Here is a 19,544-nt window from a genome sequence, read left to right on the forward strand (position 1 = left end):
GAACGTCGTTTAGTTTGATTTCGCATTATCAGTTAATTCGTTATAATTGAATTCAAATAACAATTTCGAAAGTGTCCACACCTCAGTTTAAATCGTACTAAAGCGAATTAACTAATTCGCATCAACGAAAACACATTTTTGCTTTATTAATATTTTGATTTTAGCGTCACTGATGAATCTTATGTAGACCAAATGCGCGTCTCGCGTATTAAATTGTAAGCATGTTAGCTTTCCAAACTATTGTAAGGCAATTAGTCATTTCGAATTCGAAACAAATTGTAAATTAGTGTGTGAACTTGATAACCTTTTCGATTCGCATTCGATTCGATTCCAATCCAATTGAAATTAAATATTCGTATGAACTAGGCATTAATAGTGATGTCCTCAATACGTCTTTGGCATTAATATTGATGTCCTCGATACGTCGTTGGCATAAATATTACTTAGCGTGACTATTGTATCCTATTTTGAGCCACTTAGCCACTTACCCTTCCGGACCACCTGAGATCACCCCTAGTTTTTGGTGGGGTTCGTGTTGTTTATTCTTTAGTTTTCTATGTTGTGTCATGTGTACTATTGTTTTTCTGTTTGTCTTTTTCATTTTTAGCCATAGCGTTGTCAGTTTGTTTTAGATTTATGAGTTTGACTGTCCCTTTGGTATCTTTCGTCCCTCTTTTAGAATAGTAAATAAAATTAATATAATGGAATGAAGTATAATTTACTTTAGGACTGATTTGATGAATAAATGAGTTTTTTTTAAACACATGATAACAGACTATCAATTGTCATGGTAAAAAAGCAGGTGATGTATACAATCTGTGACAATAACTAATATTTCGTCGATTAGAAGTGTTAAAATAACTGTTATTTATTGACTGTACTACATCTTTGAATAGAAAAAATAACTATATTCATCAATTTTATAATTGCATCCATAAAGAACGGCTGTTCACAACTCTTTCATCCCAAAGTCTTCTCTATATAAAACATGTGATATAATTATATATGATACCTACTTTCAAAGTAAATTGACCATCACAAGGTAAAGTTCACATAGTCATGATGGTCAAGTTACTTTGAAAGGTGGTATCATATATAAGCATAATCACATGTTTTACAATATTTTATGGTTGTATCTAGAAAAGGAGCAATATTGAAATCTTAAATATCTAAAAGTTGAAAGGTACATGACCCAGTATAAACACTTGATATATTTTATGATCTTAATATTAATGAATATATTTTTTCATAAACAATAAAGGTGAGCATTTGTATAGAAAGCACGTAAGATTGTCGAAAATATTCTTGACGTCATAAAATCTTCAATTTCAAACTAGTCTAATTGATTCTTTTAATTTCATGAAGTTGGTACAAAAATGTCCGTTTGAACGATATAAGATAATAATGTTATCACCTAATGTTGAAAACTCTATTGAGCTACTTGTTTATTTTGAACGTGGCCATCTGTTTTGTGATGTTGTCACCTACTGTTGTAATCTCTATCTAGCTACTTGTTTTATTTGAACTTGGTAATTCGTATTATAATGTTGTCACCTCTTGTTGAAATGTCTATTGAGCTACTTGTTTTTTTTTACATGGCCTTTTGTCTTATAATGTTGTCACCTTCTGTTGAAATCTCTATCTAGCTACTTGTTTTCTTTAACTTGGCCACCCGTCTTATAATGTTGTCTATTGAGCTACTTGTTTATTTTGAACTGTTAGCAACATCTTCAATCGTCTCCATGTATCATTTAAATCTTCTTCCTCTTTCGGCCACTGTACAACATAGGCATAATTCCAAATGTACGAAAACTCATGGGGAATATCAGTTACTAAAATATCTTTTGTTATTACAATAATTTTGTCTAGATTTTTCGTTACTGTCTCATATTTTGCTCTGTCGAGTTCAAACAGACAATCACGGGACAATTTGAACTCAGGAGTGATGAGGAAAATGATATACCTACTGTTTTTGATGCATTCAGCCTCAGTATCCAACAGACTCTCACCAATTAGAAAATCTCGATCTTTTATACACATGGTCAGTCCCCACTCGTCCTCAAATTTTGGTGCTAAGACATTTTTTATCCAAATGACTATCTCTCCCTCATAAGACATATACACGTCGTACTGATATGTCTTTCGAACTTTTTTTTCAATAGTACGTTGAATTAATCCATAAATAGAGAAAGCAATCTTCCATCTCTTACTATACAACAGAAGCAGAAACGAGATTGTAACACATGTAGATAACAATGTTGAAGCAAAGGTTAACCACATATTACTTTTACAGTCTGAGAACAATTCGCTAAACGAGTTGTAGGCAATAAGTGTATCAGTAACGCTTCCATTTGATAATTGACATTGATTAGACCGACTGTCCAGATCAACTTTTGTAGTATGTATCCACCGTATAAAGTCTAAATTGTCACAGTTGCACATAAATGCATTGCCGTCCAGGTACAAAGTCATTCCATGGATTTCATGCATCTGATCTGCCCAATTTCTAATGAGTGAATTTATTGTCGTAAGGAGATTTTTTCTAACATCAAGCACCTTTATGTTTGTATGCGTATTCAGTTGTTCTGGAATAGATTGGAGAAAATTGTTAGTTAAATAAAGGTTTGACAAATTTGGCATTGGTTTGAAAAGATCGTCCGAAAAATGCCAAATACTATTTTTAGATATATCCAGTGACTTGACTGATTGACATTTCATGAACAACCTGTTTCCATAAGTGTCTATTCCTTCGTTTAGGGTAGCGTCTTTCAAAACAATCTTTTTTAGGTTTGTCTCTTGAAAACGGTTTAATTCATTCCAACCTAAACTGTACCTTGTTCCAGCAGAGATAAATGTCTCTAATCGAAGTTCCATAAAAATCATGGTCACAGTTGTATTTGTATAAGATATATCCAAATAAGTAAGATTATTGATTTTTGGAACTATGAACAGTAAGCTTAAGGGTAAAGTATTAACTATTGTGAAACTGATATCTAATTTTTCTAATGATGCTGGCAAAATTACGTGACTGCCACCAGAAATTTTGAAATTAGAATCTGATGTCATCGAATTTTCTATGAAGAAGTTGACGACATTATATGAATAATCCAAAGATTGCAATCGCAAAGCCTTTCTGAAAAAAGAGTCAATCTCTTCGTGATTGTTTATATGAGCTAGTATAAGCCTGTTTCCTTTCAACGAAAGATGTTTTAGACATTCTGGATGATCAAAGGAAAATAAAGAGCCATGTTTGTAATCAACTATTCCATTCTGTGATAAATCTAGATTTTCTATGCAAACGGATTTCAGATTTTTCATTATATCGGATGTTATTGTGAGAGCATACGGGAAGTCGTCGCTATCAATGGTTAGGTCACTCACATGGCCAACATTAATCGTGGTCATATTTCTATAACGGTATGGATGTAAAAGAAGTAAAGCACGCGATAGGTGCATAAATGTTCCAAACAAATCTAGTACACGTAGGTGTGGAAACGGACTCAAAGCATCATCTTCTGTTTTCACAAAGTTCAACCGACAATTTTTGAGATAAAGCTCTTCTAAAGACGATGAAAACTTCTGGAATGTTTTATTTGATAGACGCACTAAATAACAAGATTCAAAGTATAATTTTCGAAGATACTTCATTTGACTGATCCCGCTTCCAAAGATCGGCACAGGCATCATATCAATTCCTAAGAAAGTCAATTCTCTCAGAACACCAAACGCATGACCGGGATAGTCGAATTGCTTATTATAATTCTCAGGTTGAGGCATATTACTCCTGATATCCAATTTTTTTAAGTGTTGAATTGGAAGGAAAAGTTCGGGTGAATATGCATGAGATAGATCAAGCAGATTGTGAGACATATCAAGCACGGCAAGATTGTATAATCCCTGGAATGACTCATTAGATAAATGTTTAAGTTGATTTTTTCTCACATTAAGTTCCTGTAGATGTGTATAGTTAATCAGCGAACTGCTATCAATACTCTTTAACTGATTTGAAGATATATCCAGAACATTTATATCCCTTGGTAAATCTTGAGGAACAAACTGCAGTCCTCTGTTTTTACAATCAGCTATTTTAACTCCAAGTTGCCCATCAAATACATATTTGATATCACAATATGACGATCTAGAGATGACATCACACTGAATAACAATATTAATAACTGAGTATATTAGAATAATCCTCACCATTTTGTAACATTGATATCAAAACCTTTCACATGGTTTCATCACTATATTCTAAAGGCAGTCTTGAAGTACGTGAATCTAAATTTATCGACAAGATTCACATTTATTTGTTTATCTTGTATGAGTACACTATCAGCAAATTGTCAACTTAAATTGTCGAGATTTGCAAAACAAGGATGCTACAATTATGCTATTGTCCTAATTTAATGTCATTATGTTATTGTTCTATTATAATGCCTTTATGTTATTATATTTAATTCTTTTTTTAATACAAAATTATTTTATATCTCTTCCTGTGTGACGCTTACAATCTGACGTCAAACATGAAACTCAACACTAGAGTTGATGTGAATCTTGTAATTCAGGTACAAGTCTTTAAATATTTCAATCCTTTATGGGTTGATTTGAAATACACAAGTAAGCAAAGAATGTGGTTGTTAAATTTGATGAATACTTTTTTGTGCTTCTTTGTTGAATATTTGTTTGTTTTTGTTCTAATTGAGAATGTGGCACGATGATGACTGCTGTACCCTATTTTGACAATTTTACCTATTATTTCTGTTTTGTTCACGCATCGTTGTTAATATAATTAAATTTGATTGCGACTGTCATAGAAGTGAGAGGTTTAGTGCTGTGAAAAAAGGTTCAATCCATTATTTTCTACATTTGAAAATGCCTGTACCAAATCAGGAATATGACAGTTTTTGTCCATTCGTTTTGATGTATTTTTATCATTTTATTTTGCCATTTGATTAAGGACTTTTCGTTTGAATTTTCCTCGGAGTTCAGTATTTTTGTGATTTAACTTTTTTTGAAAGAGTAGTGTGGTATAAATCTAGAAAACACTGATTATATGATAAAGTGTTTTCATATTAATGTATATGTTAAATGTGAAAAAAAGTATTATGACTTGTGATCGCAGGCAACAAATGTGACACTATAACTATTATTGCATATTCTGTTTTTGAATATGAACGTTACAAAGTTCACACTGTCAAACAAGCATTAAATGGTTAAAAAAAGAATGAAAACAAACAAGTGAAGGGAACAACCATTTTACTTCAAAAGGGGAAGGAGGTTATTGTTTTATGTTGGAGTCAGAATTTTTTCTTTGTTTTTCGACGCTATCAATCAAATTATATGTCGTTCTTCAAAATTTTAACACTATAAGATTAAAAGGAAAATCTGGCAATCTGCTTGACTACAATATTTTTTTTCGTCAAATCGGGATTTTGTTTTATGGAAAAAATAATAACCCCCTTGAAATTATATTATCGGTCCCTAACACTCAAAAGCAAAAACGAAAAGCCGAAGAGTTTTTAATTAAACCGTCCTTCTCTATTCTTCGACTTAATTGTATAAAATTGATTAAGGTAATAATCTGTAATTGGATGCTAGGAATGTGTCTGTTGAGTAGAGGTTTTCAGGTGCGCCTCACTCCTAAATCTGCCTTTGGTATTTAATTATAGATCAACTAATTACATACACGTATAACGTTTTGTTCATATAGATACACAATTTAATACTTAAAAGAAAATCAAGAAAATACTTCTACAATTTTGAATCATATATATTGTGGATCTGTTAATGACGATTAAACAGTAAACATGCTTGGAAGATAGATGCATAGTTGTCACTCAACGTACAGTGGCTTTTATTTCATGAATTTTCAGGACCAGAACGAAATTATACGCTAGTTTAAACATATTTTATTGTTCAAAACAAATGGATTAGACACAAGTTTTTCAACTTAGTTCCGTCTTCTCCGTAATATACATGAATATACATTATATTTATATAGCACATTACATAAATTTGTATTTTTCTAATAAGCATGAAGGCATGAAAAATAATTAAATAAATCACAACTATTGTTATTATAATATTTATACACAAAAAATTATAGAAACGGCTCAATGGATATCAAACGTTCTTATTTTGAATAATCAAACACACCCAAACGATCGGTCTAAAGGGAAAACACCTACTGTTACTAGTGTGTTTTTCAATGACTATCTATAATATTTACCTGTATAAGTTGTAAAAGTAACATGCAATATTGTGAATATATATAATTGTGATACGGACATTAAATTCTGACTGTAAAAATGCGGATAAAGGGATGACAAGAACATAGATTTAATGTAAGTACCGTTTTTGTATTAACTTCAATAATTGAAATCCATTGAGGCGAAACATTATGTTAACCGTTATGAACAACAACTCGATCACTCGAACAATGCATCGTCTGTACTGTAGACTAGTAAATAAAACAATAACAAGCAATTATACGCTGAAATAACGGTTACATAGAAGAGCCTAACTCCGGTTTATAGACACATCACAACTGTGATAATTTATATTATCCAGAAAGAGGCGATGATTCACAAGTTGTAAAGTTTATATGACAATAAAATATTTGATTTGATTTGATTTATTTAACGAGCACTAGATTTGCTACATGTCCCTTCCTTATTATATTTGTTTAAACTTTGCCCCTTTAACTGCTATAACTAATGGATAACCATAATACTGACATCTACATTTTACTGATCTTTTTCCCTGGAAATTCAGTAACTAATAACAGGAATACTCGGGCTAACGCTGTAATCCGAGTAAATTGTTAAAACTGCAGATATGTAATAAAATATATTTATTTGTGGAAAACAGACATCTACAGAGGAAGTCCTTTCTCCATGAACATTACTATACTGGCAGTTTTCAGTAAACATACAGATTAGTAAAACAAAAAATAAACGAAAAGAAAGGGTAGCAAGTACAAACGAGCATGGCATAGTATGAAGGTCATCTTTTTTCCTTTATTTTATTTTTTTGGGCGTTGCAGTTTTGCATTTGGGAAGGTTTTTTTTAAAGTGTGGGTGGAAGAGGATTGGAGCACTTTTTTTAATATGTATGGTATTTTGTTATTCTACCTACGTCCCGAAAACCTATATTGTACGAAAAATATAATTTAATACGTGTCGTTGCATGTAGTGTAATGAACCTTTATAACATTAGGATGAAATGCCATCGAAGTTGTATGATGGTTATCTAAATATGTCATAATAAAGGATCCCTAAAACAAGTCTAACGTATGATTCGTCAGACGTACGTACCTTTCGTCAAATTGTACGAAAGCTCTATTAAGTTGTAATTTTACAACAAGAGAAACCTTACAATTTGAATTGCCTCCATTGTTTCTCTATAGGGAAGGTGAAAATGGCAGTAAAACATCAACAAAACAGGTAACCTACATTTGCGCGAATTAGTACTCTGACAGGTATTAAGTCGAATTTAAAACAAATGATTTGAGGTATGTAAGCTGTGTTTCTTATTAAGACGCCATATCATTTAATTGCACATTCAGATATACTGATGAGTTTATTTGTATTACCAATCCGAACAAATTGTGGCACAGGTATTATATCAATTCCTAAAATGACATCTCACTCAGAACACAAAATACATGGTCAGGATAAATACAAATTTTGTCAAAATCTATTGGTTGTGGCAGTTTACTTCTGATATCCAATTTTGTTAAGTTTTTTGTTGAAAGAAATGTTCCTGCGGGATAAACTTAATAATATGTTATGCATATCGTGAGACCTGTCAAGAGAATCAATATTATATTATCACTTAAATGACTCACTAGATAAATATTCATTTTTTTCTTCAAAATTCAGTTCCTGTAAGTACTTATAATTAACGAAAGAATCGTTTGAAGTAGCTGACAATTGGTTCAAACTAGCTAAGATCTAAAACATTGATATCTCCGGTAGATTCTGAGGTATAAAATTCAGGCCTTTGTTTTTTTACAATCGGTTTATGTCACTTCCTGGATTTTTTTAATAACATATTTGATATGACAGTGTGATAATGGTAAGATTTTGTAACACTTGATAGTCTTAAGAATGTAAAAAAAAAATAGCCGAATAACTGATAACAAAATTATGTAATAAAGCTTTATATCTCTGTGCAAATAACTATCTATACACATATTAGGTGGAGCCCATATATGTGGTACTGTTGGGACAGAATATGTGTGCTTTTCACACATAACATACATCAGCATTTTATCTATGAAAGAGAATGGGAAATAACAAAAACAATGTCTATTCAAAGCAATCTAAAGTATTTGTATTTCACTTCCTATCATATTGAAATCTATTGCTGTGTCATCACCGTATATTATCAATGCATTATACACATGAAGTAGCTTTAACGGTCACTGTTACCTGTAGAGAAAAACTACAAAACAAATAGGTCAGTTGTGTTGATTTAAATAACTTTTAGTGAATAATTACTAGTATATCAGATTTATAAAAGAAATAATTCAAGTATAAAATATAGATATGGAGCTGTCTAAACGGAATTCATATATCATTACTTTTATTTATCATAAACATTTTGATTTATTTGGGCATGAGTAAGTTAAATCATTGATACATTCATTTACAAAATATATATATATAGAAAATGGTGGATTGAACCTGGTTCTATAGCGCTAAACCACACACTTCTACGACAGTCGATTTATTTTTCATTATATTGACTGTAATGCGTAAAAAAATGTCACAAATAGGGACACAAAAACAACACGGACCCTTCCAAAAACTACGGTTGATTTCATGTGCTGCGGAAAGGGGAAGCGGATCCTGCTCCACATGTGGCACTCATCGTGTAAAAACAATTGATATATTTTATGATCTTAATATTAATGATTGAATTTTTTCATATACAATAAAGGTGAACATTTGCATAGAAAGCACATAAAATCACCGAAAATATTCTTGACGTCATACAATCTTCAATTTCAAACTAATTGATTCTTTTAATTTCTTGAAGTTGATACAAAAATGTCCGTTTGAACGATATAAGATAATAATGTTATCACCTAATGTTGAAAACTCTATTGAGCTTCTTGTTTGTTTTGATAGTGGCCATCTGTCTTATGATCATGTCACCTACTGTTGTAATCTCTATCTAGCTACTTGTTTTATTTGAACTTGGTCATCCGTATTATAATGTGGTTTCCTCCTGTTGAAATGTCTATTGAGCTACTTGTTTGTTTTGAACATGGCCATTTGTCTTATAATGTTGTCACCTTCTGTTGAAATCTTTAGTTAGCTATTTTTTTTTTTAACTTGGTCATCCGTCTTATAATGTTGTCTATTGAGCTACTTGCTTGTTTTGAACTATTCCATCCGTTAGCAACATCTTCAATCGTCTCCATGTATCATTTAAATCTTCTTCCTCTTTCGGCCATTGTACAACATAGGCATAATTCCAAATGTACGAAAACTCATAGGGAATATCAGTTACTATAATATCTTTTGTTATCACAATAATTTTGTCTAGATTTTTTGTTACTGTCTCATATTTTGCTCTGTCGAGTTCAAACAGACAATCACGGGACAATTTGAACTCAGGAGTGATGAGGAAAATGATATACCTACTGTGTTTGATGCAGTCAGCCTCAGTATCTAACAGACTCTCACCAATTAGAAAATCTCGATCTTTATACACATGGTCAGTCCCCACTCGTCCTCAAGTTTTGGTGCTAAGACATCTTTTATCCAAATGACTATCTCTCCCTCATAAGACATATACACGTCGTACTGATATGTCTTTCGAACTTTTTTTTCAATAGTACGTTGAATTAATCCATAAATAGAGAAAGCAATCTTCCATCTCTTACTATACAACAGAAGCAGTAACGAGATTGTAACACATGTAGATAACAATGTTGAAGCAAAGGTTAACCACATATTACTTTTACAGTCCGAGAACAATTCGCTAAACGAGTTGTAGGCAATAAGTGTATCAGTAACGCTTCCATTTGATAATTGACATTGATAAGACCGACTGTCCAGATCAACTTTTGTAGTATGTATCCACCGTATAAAGTCTAAATTGTCACAGTTGCACATAAATGCATTCCCGTCAAGGTACAAAGTCATTCCATGGATTTCATGCATCTGATCTGCCCAATTTCTAATGAGTGAATTTATAGTCGTAAGGAGATTTTTTCTAACATCAAGCACCTTTATGTTTGTATGCGTATTCAGTTGTTCTGGAATAGATTGGAGAAAATTGTTAGTTAAATAAAGGTTTGTCAAATTTGGCATTGGTTTGAAAAGATCGTCCGAAAAATGCCAAATGCTATTTTTAGATATATCCAGTGACTCGACTGATTGACATTTCATGAAAAACCTGTTTCCATAAGTGTCTATTCCATCGTTTAGGGTAGCGTCTTTCCAAACAATCTTTTTTAGGTTTGTCTCTTGAAAACGGTTTAATTCATGCCATCCGAAACTGTACCTCGTTCCAGCAGAAATAAATGTCTCTAATCGAAATTCAATAAAAATCATGGTCACAGTTGAATTTGCATAAGATATATCCAAATAAGTAAGATTATTGATTTTCGGAACTATGAACAGTAAGGGTAAAGTGTTAACTATTGTAAAACTAATATCTAATTTTTCTAATGATGCTGGCAAAATTACGTGACTGCCACCAGAAATTTTGAAATTAGAATCTGAGGTCATTGAATTTTCTATGAAGAAGTTGACGACATTATATGAATAATCTAACGATTGCAATCGCAAAGCTTTTCTAAAAAAAGAGTCAATCTCTTCGTGATTGTTTATATGAGCTAGTATAAGCCTGTTTCCTTTCAACGAAAGATGTTTTAGACATTCTGGATGATCAAAGGAAAATAAAGAGCCATGTTTGTAATCAACTATTCCATTCTGTGATAAATCTAGATTTTCTATGCAAATGGATTTCAGATTTTTCACTATATCGGGTGTTATTGTGAGAGCATACGGGAAGTCGTCGCTATCAATGGTTAGGTCACTAACATGGCCAACATTAATCGTGGTCATATTTCTATAACGGTATGGATGTAAAAGAAGTAAGGCACGCGATAGGTGCATAAATGTTCCAAACAAATCTAGTACACGTAGGTGTGGAAACGGACTCAAAGCATCATCTTCTGTTTTCACAAAGTTTAACCGACAATTCTTTAGATAAAGCTCTTCTACAGACGATGAAAACTTCTTAAATGTTTCATTTGATAGGCGCACTAAATAACAAGATTGAAAGTATAATTTTCGAAGATACTTCATTTGACTGAACTCGCTTCCAAAGATTGGCACAGGCATCATATCAATTCCTAAGAAAGTCAATTCTCTCAGAACACCAAACGCATGACCGGGATAGTCGAATTGCTTATTATAATTCTCAGGTTGAGGCATATTACTCCTGATATCCAATTTTGTTAAGTGTTGAATTGGAAGGAAAAGTTCGGGTGAATATGCATGAGATAGATCAAGCAGATTGTGAGACATATCAAGCACGGCAAGATTGTATAATCCCTGGAATGACTCATTAGATAAATGTTTAAGTTGATTTTTTCTCACATTAAGTTCCTGTAGATGTGTATAGTTAATCAGCGAACTGCTATCAATACTCTTTAACTGATTTGAAGATATATCCAGAACATTTATATCCCTGGGTAAATCTTGAGGGACAAAGTTTACAATCAGCTATTTTAACTCCAAGTTGCCCATTAAATACATATTTGATATCACAATATGACGATCTAGAGATGACATCACACTGAATAACAATATTAATAACTGAGTATATTAGCATAATCCTCACCATTTTGTAACATTGATATCAAAAACTTTCACATGGTTTCTAACAATTGCTTTGCAAGTTATCACTACTTTATCTAGGACACAAAGGTCAACAAATGGAATTTAATCATCTCAATGTTTTCCAATTTAAAGGACGAATGTATTAATACTTTTATTAAAGATATCATATTGCTTTAAACATGAATAGACTGCATGCATGTTCTGTTTTAAAAAAAAATATTTACCTTATACTCTATTAAATGACTAAATACTTTAATTTTTTATGGGGAAACAGCCGCGTTATGTTTAATGGGGACATGATTCTTAATTTTGAAGTATTCAAAATAGTTAAATAAATTATCAACCTTTTATTGGTCATAAAATAAATATTCTAAAGGCAGTTTTGAAGTACGTGGATCTAAATTTATCGACAAGATTCATGTTTATTTGTTTATCTTGTATGAGTATACTATCAGCAAATTGTCAACTTAAATTGTCGAGTTTTGCAAACCAATGCTGCTATAATTATGCCATTGTCCTAATTTAATGTCATAATGTTATTGTTCTATTATAATGCCTTTATGTTATTATAATTTTTATTTTTTTTAATACAAAATTACTTTATATCTCTTCCTATGTGACGCTTACAATCTGACGTAAAACATGCAACTCAACACTAGAGTTGATGTGAATCTTGTAATTCAGGTACAAGTCTTTAAATATTTCAATCCTTTATGGGTTGATTTGAAATCCACAAGTAAGCAAAGAATGTGGTTGTTAAATTTGATGAATACTTTTTTGTGCTTCTTCGTTGAATATTTGTTTGTTTTTGTTCTAATTGAGATTGTGGCACGATGATGACTGCTGTACCCTATTTTGACAATTTTACCTATTAATTCTGTTTTGTTCACGCATCGTTGTTAATATAATTAAATTTGATTGCGACTGTCATACAATTGAGAGGTTTAGTACTGTGAAAAAAGGTTCAATCGATTATTTTCTACATTTGAAAATGCCTGTACCAAATCAGGAATATGACAGTTTTTGTCCATTCGTTTTGATGTATTTTTATCATTTTATTTTGCCATTTGATTAAGGACTTTTCGTTTGAATTTTCCGCGGAGTTCAGCATTTTTGTGATTTAACTTTTTTTGAAAGAGTAGTGTGGTATAAATCTAGAAAACACTGATTATATGATAGTGTTTTCATATTCATGTATATGTTAAATGTGAAAAAAAGTATTATGACTTGTGATAGCAGGCAACAAATGTGACACTATAACTATTATTGCTTATTCTGTTTTTAATATGAACGTTACAAAGTTCACACTGTCAAACAAGCATTAAATGGTTAAAAAAAAGAATAAAAACAAACAAGTGAAGGGAACCACCATTTTACTTCAAAAGGGGAAGGAGGTTATGGTTTTATGTTGGAGTCAGAATTTTTTCTTTGTTTCTCGACGCTATCAATCAAATTAAATGTCGTTCTTCAAAATTTTAACACTATAAGATTAAAAGGAAAATCTGACAATCTGCTTGACCACAATATTTTTTTTCGTCAAGCCGGGATTTTGTTTTATGGAAAAACTAATAACCCCCTTGAAATTAAGTTATCGTTCCCTAACACTCAAAAGCAAAAACGAAAAGCCGAAGAGTTTTTAATTAAACCGTCCTTCTCTATTCTTCAACTTAATTGTATAAAATTGATTAAGGTAATAATCTGTAATTGGATGCTAGGAATGTGTCTGTTGAGTAGAGGTTTTCTGGTGCGCCTCACTCCTAAATCTGCCTTTGGTATTTAATTATAGATCAACTAATTACATACACGTATAACGTTTTGTTCATATAGATATACAATTTAATACAAGTAAATCAAGAAAATACTTCTACAATTTTGAATCATATATATTGTGGATCTGTTAATGACGATAAACAGTAAACATGCTTGGAAGATAGATGCATAGACGTTAAGCACGTTATTGCGTCGATGTTGTGAAATGCGACAGAGCAATTGGATAAATAGCTCTTCTTTCAAAACTAACTAGTTCAGCTTTATGAAATTTATATCTATATAGATTAAGCAGGTATTACTGTTTCCAAAAATATTAAAAATATTCTTTAACTTTTCATAATAGTTTCAAATAATGATACAAATATTACCAAAACGTCAAAAATATGCGTGTCAGACGTAACAAATCATTCGCAAAATCACCTTTGCGGGATTTTTTGTGGTCTAATAAAAAGTTTACAATCCGCGAAAATTCGCATGAATGATAAACGTCTAATATAATTTATGAAGCCATTGCTGTTTTTTGTGTTGATCGAACGGTAAAAATTTATTTTTTCAAAAATGAATAATCCTCGCCATGGTCAGGTTTCTGAAAATGGTAAGTTATCAAAATTTATCGCTTTTTAAAATATCAGATGATATAAAATTTTGTTTTTATAAATTATTCCTACAAATGTGCTTAGATAGACCATTTCAAATCCGGAATTTTACAGCACTCGCACCACAAATAAAAACGCATTGGCCTCGGGAAAATGTCTTGCAAGATTGTCCAATGTCGAATTTCGGCGCTTTTTACAAAAACACTGTCAGTTTCAACGTCATTTTATCAAATATTCAATTTGTAGCATATAAAACAGTGCTTTTTCGTAATTGTGCTTTCACACCACAATACGATAACATACTTTTTGATAAGCTGTTAAGTCGAAATGACTTCGTTTTTTAACAAATCAAATGTCTTGCAAGTTTGTCCACTGAGCAATTTTCTTACGTTTTGAACGTTTTCGATTCGGGACGCTATACATATGTGTTTTCAAATTATTTCTAAAAGTTTGTTCTTTGTTTTTGTGTTAAACACCACATCATGTATAAGCGACATTTGTTGTATTTTATTGACCTGTCATCAAAGGTAGGAGAAGCCGGACATCAGGCGACCTTAAGTTAAAATAGTTGCAATACCTGTCGATTAGGATCGGAGTCGAACAAATCTTTATATGAACTCATTAGGCCCTTTTCCTCTTAGGCCATCGAATTTGGAAGCAGTTCGTATTATCATATGATATATGAACGATAGTTCATTGTTTTTAAATAACAAGTACGGTTCGATTTTTTGTTTTAAGATCAGAGGACAAAACAAAATAACCAAATTACAAATTTCGAAAATAGATAGAATCATAGAAACCACGATAAGAACTGCAATATATAAAAGTAGTTATAATCAAATAGAAAATGAATAATTATCTAAAATGAAAAAAAAACATATGGTAATTTGTCAATAAAATAGGTAAAATATTAATTACAGAACAGAAGAATTTCATATCCGAGACAGAGAGAATTAAATATTGTAAAGAGATAAAGAAACTAAAAAGAAATAAGCAAAAAAATAAAAGTTACAATAAATATAAAGAAAAATACAACACAAGCCGAATCAGAATTCCGAAAAGTTCATTTGCTTGCGTATCTACCAGTAGCAAATATTTCATACATATTCAAGACTTTGAAGTATCCATATCGGTCAAAAATGATTACAATCAAAACGAACAAAGTATACTCGATTACCGACGTAAAACGTCAAAGGAGTAGGTCCAGTAAGACCCCTTTTTGGCCCCAAAATATAGCAGTTTTACAAAATTGTTAAAATGTATACTTTTAGTTATTTGTTGGAGAGAAGAATGCTTGTGCTACATAAAAATGGGCTGTTTTTGACAATACGATTTACATATATCGAATACGTGTAAAACGAAAGTGGCCGCATCCGTGTTCATCCAAAATATTTAAATGTAAGTTGTATTTGATGATAATACATAACATATATGAAGGTTGAGGATGAACACGGATGCGGCCACTTTCATTTTTGACAAAAACTATCTTAAAAGTGACATTTTTCAGCATATTTGGTAGATTTTTCATATTTGAGCTTGAATCGGGGAGTTTTTAATAACTAAATTAGTTAAAATCTTTCACATAAATTAATTGAATCAAATAAAATAGACACTTAAGTGTTTAAAAAGTGGTCAACATCCTTCGCCAGTTGAACTTGAAATTTGAGGCCAACATCGGTCCTTACCGGACCTTCTCCTTTTGACGTTACCAATTGGGACGCAATATCGTGCATAACGTCATTATAGTTATCACTCAACGTCCAGTGGCTTATATTTCATGAATTTTTAGGATCAGAACGAAATTATACGCTAGTTTAAACATATTTTATTGTTCAAAACAAATGGATTAGACACAAGTTTTTCAACTTAATTCCGTCTTCTTCATAATATACATGAATATAAATTATATTTATATAGCACATTACATAAATTTGTATTTTTCTAACAAGCATGAAGGCATGAAAAATAATTAAATAAATCACAACTATTGTTATTATAATATTTATACACAAAAAATAATAGAAACGGCTCAATGGATATCAAACGTTCTTATTTTGAATAATCAAACACATCCAAACGATCGGTCTAAAGGGAAAACACCTACTGTTACTAGTGTGTTTTTCAATGACTTTCTTTAATACTTTCCAGTATAAGTTGTAAAAGTAACATGCAATATTGTGAATATATATAATTGTGATACCACGGCCGACACTCGGCTAACCGAGAGATTGGTCGGTTAATCTATATTGAGTATGTGGCTATATCGGCGGTGGGTCTGTTAATCGGGTTGGCTAAAGTCTGTTAATCAGGTGTTATCGAGGAAATCATTGGAAATTCTGCATGTTTCATTGTATAACTTTTTAAATATATGTTTATCATAAAAATTATTCATGTCTAACAAAACAATTAAATGTACTGAATCCAGTGGTGTAATTATTATTTTTCTAGCTTCGATGTACGATCTATAAAATGAAAAGGCGTGTTACTCATCAATAAATTTATACACATTTTACACACACAAAATGTACACAAAAAGACACGTTGGTTGAATTTACTTGCATGCGATATTTTGAACATCGAACAAAGACAGGCATTATGTTTGTCAACCAAATTGATATCATTGTGTGAAAAATCTACACAAAAATCTGTATTTTGGTGACATAAATCAATCTTTATTTAAAACCTGGTCTGTTAATGGGTCGGATGTTTAAAACCCGGTCTGTTAATTGGTCTGTTAAGAGTTATGAATGGCAATAAAAGTATAATTTTATTGCTGTATGGGGAGTTATCGGATCAAATGGGTAGGCTCAAGACGAGTGGCTAAAATATACGGAAACAACACATGAGCAATGAAACATAATATATACGGAAACACTGACATGAACAATGAATTTAGGCCATGAATATTGAAAACTGATATAAAAAAAGTGTAATATTAAAGTATTATTATACATCATGTTAAAATGCCATAGTTTGATTGCCTAATACGAAGGTGGTAATTTACTCCATCACATGGCTGAGCGGGTAACAATTTTTTGGAATGTCACCCTCTCGGCTAGACCAATCAAAAATTGGCAGTTTAAACGACAATGAATTGAATCTACATCAAGTTATTTTATAGACAATGCTTAAAGTTCTAATTTACTAGACAACGAAGCGTGGAACGACTCAAACTTATTTCTTTAACAATTGTTGGAAAAACGTATTTCACTTGTTAATATTTTTACTTTAAAATCTATAAATCATTGTGTGTTATGCTTATTGTTGATATTAAACGCATTCGTTCCCCATCGATGGGTTTTAACTGGTGATGTACATTTCATCATGTTCATTGTGATGTATATTTCTCCGCCAGATATGAGGCCTTTTGAAAGGGGTATTTACCCAAAATTTAAATAAAATAAATAACAATAACAAAATAACAACAATTGAAAATATTTTTTTTCTTGATAGCAGAGCTTTTTTCCCGTTTTGGGCCTAATCCTTGAATCGTTTATATGTCAAGTCAATGCACTACTATTGTCTATTTACTTCACTTCTGATGATTTTTCAAATACCCGTTACGCTGTCAAGTACGTGACTACATAGAAAATACTTTATAATAAAACTCATCTGTTAAAGAAAATGATGATAGGACATTCATTATAATAAATAAAATATCACATAGCTGAGGGGGTGATAGAGCAGATCGGTATCCCGCGAAAAAACATTGTCAACCTTGGCTTCGCCGCGGTTGACAATGTTTTATCGGGACCCAATCTGCTCTATCACCCTCTCAGCTATGTGTTATTTATATCTTATCACATATTTGTTACGGATACGGATAAATTTTTAAGATTTACCTGTTATGTTTCATTAAATTGTTATAATTGAACTTTTTTTCCCTCTTTTCTGCAACACTTAAATATGTTATAAATAGCTTAAAGATTTAACATGTTTTTCCATATTTGCCCTGGTATCATCCCTCGACCCATATCGTCCATCGGCTAAAGCCTTGAGGCCGATATGGGAGTCTCGGGATGATACCAGGGCTAATATAGAAAAGGGCATGTTATAATCTATACATATTGATTTCATCCAAGAATGGTCGCATGTATCATGTGGATTCTGTTTAGGTTGTCATGAATGACACTAATTTGTATCTAAATTGGTATTAACCAGTATATAAATCAGAGATAAACGTCGTAATGTAACTAAAAATCAGTAAGTAAAATATATAGGGATGCTAGAATATATAAAGAATAAAGAAATAATAATGAGTAAGATAAAATAAAATGTAGAGAAAAGTAACAGACAATTTAAAGAATATAGAAATAAACAACACCCCCAATCCGGACCCTCATTGTATACACGAGAATCTGGATGGAAACACAGAATATATAGAATAATAGATAAGGACAGTAGGAAGTGATGCATTAATAAAAAAAGATAGAAAAAATAATAACTGTTTGAGAATAAAGACATGAAACACCCCTGGGTGTTGAAACAGTAACGGATTGCTATGTACTCATATTGGTAATAAATGCTAAAAGTTTAAATGCGGACAACTGCAGTTTTCTCTGCACTTATGTAGAAAGGAACTAAACGGAATAAAATGAATTAAAACTTAAGATAACCAAATGTAGCTGCATTCGCTCCTTTCCATTTACTTCTTTAGACTGATTTGTAAACAACAGATGATTCAGTAATAGAAGAAAAGAACCAATCGGATGATGTTGACGATTTTGAGTTTAACGTCCAGTGACAAATATCATGTGCATATGAGAACGACAACACGTTATATGTACCCTGTGTTGTATCCATATATTGAAGTGACACACCCCTTAATAAAATGCTAAGGAAGTCAAAATAAAAATGTTCTTACTAGAAGGATACTGTTGCAGCGTATTGTCATTTTTGTTTACTCAAGAGCATCTCATTCTTAACTTTTTAAAGGGAAACTATAAAGGTAGCACAACTATTGTCGTGGCTAAATAACTCTTAACTGACACAATTGCAATTGTCCAACCCATTAACAGACTTTATTCCCATAATGTTCACTAAAACGTGGTATTACTCACGTTATATTACAATTTTGAAATATTTACTAATTTCAATTCATATTTTAGAACCAAAGTACGATTTTGTGTCCTTTAAATGATATCTAAAATTGTTTTTTTCGCCTTTCATTATAAAAATTGCTATGCGTATAAGCATAAATACTACATACTTGCGCGACGCCTTTTAGTTTTACTGAAAACTGCGCAGACTGTGAAATGTTTTTACAGTTGGGAAATGTTCTATGATATATATCATTTTGTCAGACACTTTT

The 19,544-nt window shown here is 31.6% G+C and overlaps 1 protein-coding gene across 1 annotated transcript; it reads right to left on the minus strand.

Moving 5' to 3' along the window:
• Positions 1 to 1,386: 1,386 nt before the first annotated feature.
• Positions 1,387 to 3,070, minus strand: LOC143081587 (toll-like receptor 4). Its single transcript, XM_076257379.1, has one exon. It carries the CDS (start codon positions 3,064 to 3,066, stop codon positions 1,690 to 1,692), a length of 1,377 nt encoding a protein of 458 aa, XP_076113494.1. The 5' UTR covers positions 3,067 to 3,070; the 3' UTR covers positions 1,387 to 1,689.
• Positions 3,071 to 19,544: the final 16,474 nt, after the last annotated feature.

The sequence above is a fragment of the Mytilus galloprovincialis genome, chromosome 7, assembly GCF_965363235.1.
Source record: "Mytilus galloprovincialis chromosome 7, xbMytGall1.hap1.1, whole genome shotgun sequence".
Taxonomy (NCBI): Eukaryota; Metazoa; Mollusca; class Bivalvia; order Mytilida; family Mytilidae; genus Mytilus; species Mytilus galloprovincialis.

Coding starts and splice junctions, on each gene's coding strand:
- LOC143081587 (XM_076257379.1), bottom strand. CDS start 3,066: ATGACATCAGATTCTAATTTCAAAATTTCTGGTGGCAGTCACGTAATT.